Source organism: Capsicum annuum, chromosome 4, assembly GCF_002878395.1.
Source record: "Capsicum annuum cultivar UCD-10X-F1 chromosome 4, UCD10Xv1.1, whole genome shotgun sequence".
Taxonomy (NCBI): domain Eukaryota; kingdom Viridiplantae; phylum Streptophyta; class Magnoliopsida; order Solanales; family Solanaceae; genus Capsicum; species Capsicum annuum.
The window spans coordinates 13,373,972-13,379,590 of NC_061114.1; the positions used below are offsets into that span (position 1 = coordinate 13,373,972).

The window sequence follows — 5,619 nt, forward strand, 5'->3', positions numbered from 1 at the left end:
CATATTCCCAACTCAACAATCTGCCAAACTCTTGTTATAGAACTTTGTAATTTACTATTAATACACACAAAAAAGACAAGGGGACAGATGTACATAGAAGTGAAATTCAATATTAAAGAAACATGCATGTATCTATCTCCCTCCTTTAGGCTCCAGTGAGTGATTTAGGTGTTGTAAAAATGGAAGAAAAGGTCCTAGAAATAGGCAATAAATGGGGTGTTGAAGCAAAGAAGGTGTGGCACATTGCAGGACCAGGTATCTTGAATGCAGTCTCATTGGTTTCCCTTGAGTTTGTTACAGCTGCATTTGCTGGAAGACTGGGAGATTTAGAGCTTGCTGCTGTCTCAGTAGCTCATAACGTTATAGCAGGCTTTGCCTATGGAGTCATGGTATGCTACTAATACATTCCGCTTTCATTGCTTTCGAACACTAATTGGTTCTCCCTTAATTTTCTCCATAATTCGAGGGTCGTAGCCTATTTCTCGAACATAGGAATATGGATCTCCGTAATTCGACGGTCGTTAGTGGCTTATTCTCGAACATAAGATGATCTCTTTATGAATATCCCATGATTTTGTGGGATATTGGAGATCCCGATCTTTTTACGAATACCCATCAGCTTATGGGATATTCAAGATGCCTGGAACATGTTCTTTTAGAACTCTAACAGAATTTGGATTCTTATTGAAGAGTCCACAAATTTTAGATGTCTACACTCATAGCCGACACTTTAGCTCCGTCCCTGAGCACAATCCTTCAGCAAGTTCAGAATTGTTATGGCTTCATTATACACACACATTTTACATGTACTTTCTGCATAAGTTAACATATATAGTTTGAGCTAAAAACAGTAGTGTTAGAGTTTGTGATCCGAATTCTGTTGATCCGGCCGTGAAAAGATTGCGGTGTGGTATGGGCCTGTATGTTTTTGGCCTCAATATTTATTTGTACGCACGTATTATATAAGTGCGTTCTAGTGGGTTGTTTTTGACCTTTTTTAATTTAAAAAAAAAATACGTCATTGAGACTTTCGTCTCCTCCTTGTATTCCTCTCCATTATAGTGAATTTCCTCCTCCTCTGCCCATGGTTTTTCCCGTCAAAGGTTTCTGCGTAAAATCTGTGTGTTCTTCTAGTTTTCTTTTGTTTGTGGTATTGCGTATTCCTGTCCGTTCAATAACAAGTAGGTTCCCTTGAAAAAACAGAATCAGCCCGGCCGCCTCTGATCAATAAAGTATATCCATGTTTAACCTGATTTGTATGTTAAAGATGCATGTTTTTATTATGCATTGTTAATTCTTGGTTATTTAGTTAGGGATGGCAAGTGCTCTGGCAACACTTTGTGGTCAAGCAGTAGGAGGTGGACAGTTGAAAATGCTTGGAGTTTACTTGCAGAGATCATGGATCATTACTGGAGTTACATCTTTGTTGCTCACGCCAGTTTTTGTCTTCACTTCGCCGATACTAAAGCTCCTTCATCAAGATAAAGACATCTCTCATCTTGCAGGGAAATACGCGATTTGGATAATCCCACAAATGTTTGCATATGCCCTCAACTTTCCTATGCAAACGTTTCTTCAATCTCAGAGCAAAGTTTGGTTCACGGCCATCGTATCCATGGGAGGATTGGGAATTCATGTACTGCTAAATTGGATTCTTGTAATAAAGTTCGGGCATGGCCTTTTTGGTGCTGCAAGTGCTGGTAATATCTCTTGGTGGATTTTGGACATTGTTCAGCTTATTTACATAATTTCTGGCTATTTTCCAGAGGCATGGACTGGTTTTTCATGTCTGGCTTTCAAATCATTGACTAACTTTGTGAAGCTATCACTTGCCTCCGCGATAATGATGTGGTGAGTTTCGAATGGTAGATTTTAATATATGTTTTAAGTAGTAGAACCATTTTCCTGATGAAACTAACTTATTGGATGGTGGCAGTTTAGAGGTTTGGTACTTCACGGCAGTCATTCTAATGGTAGGAGGCTTGAAAAATGCTACGATTGCTATTGATGCCATATCGATCTGGTTAGCATCAAGATATAATTCACACCAGATGGTTTAATTTAAAGAATTTTTGAGATAACCATTCTTTTCTTGTCTCACAAATTTGACTTCTCTTTCACTACAAAGACTTAAATTATAACTAACTAACTAACTAACTGGTCTGGATATGACAGCCTTGGCTTGCAAGTGTGGACACTGACGGTTGCCTTAGGTTTCACTTCATCGACCAGGTTGGTTAGCTGTTTCACCTTAACCGTGCAAATCAACATTGGTTAAACTTAGGAGCTATATTCACTTTGAAGCATGTTGTAAAATATTTATGTGATTTCATTTAGACAAAGCAAAGTAGCTTACTAAGACGAAAACATTGCCTGCTTCTAATCAATTATTGAGTGACATTGCAGTGTGAGAGTTTCAAATGAATTAGGAGCTGGAAATCCAAAAGCAGCAAAATTCTCAATTACAGTCAATGTATTGACATCAGCTGTGATTGGCCTTATATTCTCAGCTACAATATTAGCTACCAGAAAAGAGTTTCCAAGACTATTCACAAATGAGCAGCATGTCATGAAGGAGACATCAAAGCTGGGCTATATTCTTGCAGCTACCATCTTCCTTAATGGCATCCAACCTGTTCTACTTGGTATTTCTCTCTAAATTCTACTCATTCTCTCCAACTAGTACTATACGCGTATATTTATGACGAGTTACTATCATTTTAAATTCAATGGAGATGGTAAATTTTCATCAAATTCCAAACTACTACAGGAGTGGCAGTAGGTGCAGGATGGCAGCTTCAAGTGGCGTTAATTAGCATTGGATGTTATTATGGTTTTGGGCTTCCAATGGGTGCATTGTTTGGTTACAAGTTCAAACTTGGCGTTGAAGGCATACTCTCAGCTATGCTTGCAGGCAGCTTGCTTCAGACCCTCTTCCAGTTCTTTATCATTGCACGAACCAGTTGGCACAAACAGGTAATTCTGTCAATTTGTTTGCACCTCCATCGATAATGTAACTCTCCTAACTTAGGATTAGACATACAATAACAACAACAACATAATCAGTGTATTCCCATCAAGTGGGGTTTGGGGAGGGTAAGTGTGTGCAGTTTATACCACTAACTCAAATGTGAAATAGAGAGGTTGTTTTCGATAGAACCCAGCTCAAAATAACTCAGGATTACACATATCCAGGGGCGGAGTTAGGGGGTTACATGTGGGTCCCCGAGGACCCAGTAATTTTTGTGTGGATCGTGTATTTATATTAAGAAATCTACTAAATATATAAATGTTTTTAATTATGCTATTGGTCTAATGGCAAGGAAGGTGTCTGTTGGAGCACTAGTATCCTCTTGGTTGGTTGTGGATGGGGTTCTAACCCCTATCAGTCACTTCTTTTTGAATTTTTACTTTGCCCAAGAACCCACAAATTTAAAATCCTAGATCTGCCTCTGATATATATTTTTGATTGAATCTCACATTCTAATAAAATAAAGATTATGATGATATTGATGTATCAAATTCTGTTAGACTAACAAATCTAAGAAATGAAATTGTTGCAGGCTCTTCAAGCTGAGGAGAGAGTGAGAACTTTGGGTGGTGAAGTGGAGAACCAATCAACCTCCCAGTAAATTTCATGGGTGGTTGTTCAATTTTGTATTTTTTAATCAAAAGTCATTTTTCTTTGTTATGTTACACACAAAAGTTATTTAACTTTGCCTCTTCTTTCACAAAAATTATTTTGATATAATTTGGTTAGAACACTATCTAAAATTTGAGACGAAATAAAAAACCATCTTTTATGTTTAAAAGTAGGTTCAAAATGGCCCCACTTATACTTTTAACCAATTTTAATCCACTATATTGCTAATAAAAATGAATCGTTTTATTTCATATCTTTGATAAACTCTACCTACTAAATTAATGATATTGAAAAAAGGTGAAATAAGAAATAAATAAATTAAAATCTATTTATCATAAATGTGCAATAATTACATTTTCATTTACTTACTTTTTTACTGATATACTATTTTGTTTGATTAATTTATAGACATTTTTTTTTCACTTTTGCTATATATTAGTTTGTTCATTTTATCAGTACACTATTAAATAAGTAGATATAATTTTCAAATTATTTTGTAATAATTTTTATGAATTTTATCCTCAATACATTGACTATGCAAAGTACATTGGAATAAATTTTAGTAAATAGAGTTAGTAAAAGAAAAAAAAAAATAACGTTACTTATCATGAAATAAAAAAATAAAAAGTTTTGGATGATAGAAAATTTGGAGAGGCGGGGGATGGAGCCGAAAGATTTGTTGAAATTTGATAATGATGGTATAATGAAATTTTTTAAAAATTACAAAAGTATTTCACTCCTTGATATTTCAATTATTTCATAAAAACTTAATTCTAAGTATATAGTTTTGTATAGTGATGAATAGATTAAAAGAATTGTTATAAAGAATTCAAAACAATCAAAGTAAGTGGGGACTTTGAACTATAGGTGACAAAAGAGTTTTAAAATGAGGTGTAGGTGACACAAGTCTTAATAATTGAGTGGAGGTGACAATTACTTTATTATGGATTGAGAAAGTTGGATAAGTTTAAGAATAGTTCAGAAGTTTTTAAATTTACACTTTGATCCAAATATTTACTTAATGATTTAGGGGTGTACAGACCAAACCGTCAAGTCAAACCAAACCGAAGAACCAAATCAAACCGAGAAAAAAAATCGACTTATGATTTGGTTTGGTTGGTTTGGCGTTTGAAAAAAAAAACGAACATTCTTGGTTTGGTTTGGTGTTAACCAAAAAAAAGTCAAATCGAACCCAAATCAAATCGACATAATATAGATATGTGTGTGTGTATATATATTTGTGTATGTATATATGCATATATATATAATTTAACTTTTTATCCATAAAATATTAATTATAACCAACTTTTAAAATACTTTTTCAATTAGTTTTATTAATTTTCAATATATATAAAGCAGTTGTATGTATGTATGTATGTATATATATATATATATATATATATATATATATATATATATTAAGTTGTAATATTTGTCCATTAATTGCTAATAAAATGATCCAAAATCCAATATAAACTTAAAACCTAAACTTTTCACTCTTCATCTTACTTCTTAGTTTCAAAAGAGTTTTTCGCTCATTAATTTTTCATAATTGAGTTTTTTCATTAACACATGAGTGAAAATATACTTGATCTATTCTTCCATCACAATATAATTGTAAAAAATAAAGATTATAAAAAAACTGAGAAAATCCAAAAAAATCGAAAGAACCAACTAAAACCCAAATCGAAAAAATCATTTTATGTTGGTTTGATTTGGTTTATAGTTTTAATAAACTGACATAATTGGTTTGATTTTTATTCAATAAAAAGCCAAATCAGCCCGACCTATGTACACCTCTACCTAATATAATGAGAAACCGAGGAAAAAAAGGGCGTCTTTCTCTCTCTTCTCATCCATTGTTGTTTTCTCTCTCTTAGCGATATTTGTTGTTCATTATTGCTGCTACTTTATTCATCGTCTTCTGCTTTATTATCATCATTTTCTACTTCATTATCATCTTTATCTTCTTCTTG

General features: G+C 33.6%; 1 protein-coding gene across 3 annotated transcripts; it reads left to right on the forward strand.

The window, feature by feature from the left end:
• On the forward strand, positions 1-3,811 carry LOC107868240 (protein DETOXIFICATION 29). 3 transcript variants are annotated; one of them, XM_016714871.2, is made up of 8 exons: positions 1-389; positions 1,310-1,700; positions 1,767-1,851; positions 1,937-2,023; positions 2,176-2,232; positions 2,407-2,645; positions 2,771-2,976; positions 3,564-3,811. In XM_016714871.2, exons 1-8 carry the CDS (start codon positions 180-182, stop codon positions 3,630-3,632), a joined length of 1,344 nt encoding a protein of 447 aa, XP_016570357.1. In that variant the 5' UTR covers positions 1-179; the 3' UTR covers positions 3,633-3,811. The 3 variants fall into 3 exon arrangements, with proteins under 3 accessions (XP_016570357.1, XP_016570356.2, XP_016570358.2); XM_016714870.2 differs by having other exon boundaries at positions 1,310-1,851; XM_016714872.2 differs by having other exon boundaries at positions 258-389; positions 1,314-1,851.
• Positions 3,812-5,619: the final 1,808 nt, after the last annotated feature.

Bases quoted from the DNA above. Each gene is read 5' to 3' on its own strand.
- LOC107868240 (XM_016714870.2), top strand. From the start codon at position 180: ATGGAAGAAAAGGTCCTAGAAATAGGCAATAAATGGGGTGTTGAAGCA. The intron at 2,233-2,406 runs GTTGGTTAGCTG...GTGACATTGCAG, and splicing joins GGTTTCACTTCATCGACCAG to TGTGAGAGTTTCAAATGAAT. The intron at 2,977-3,563 runs GTAATTCTGTCA...AAATTGTTGCAG, and splicing joins GAACCAGTTGGCACAAACAG to GCTCTTCAAGCTGAGGAGAG.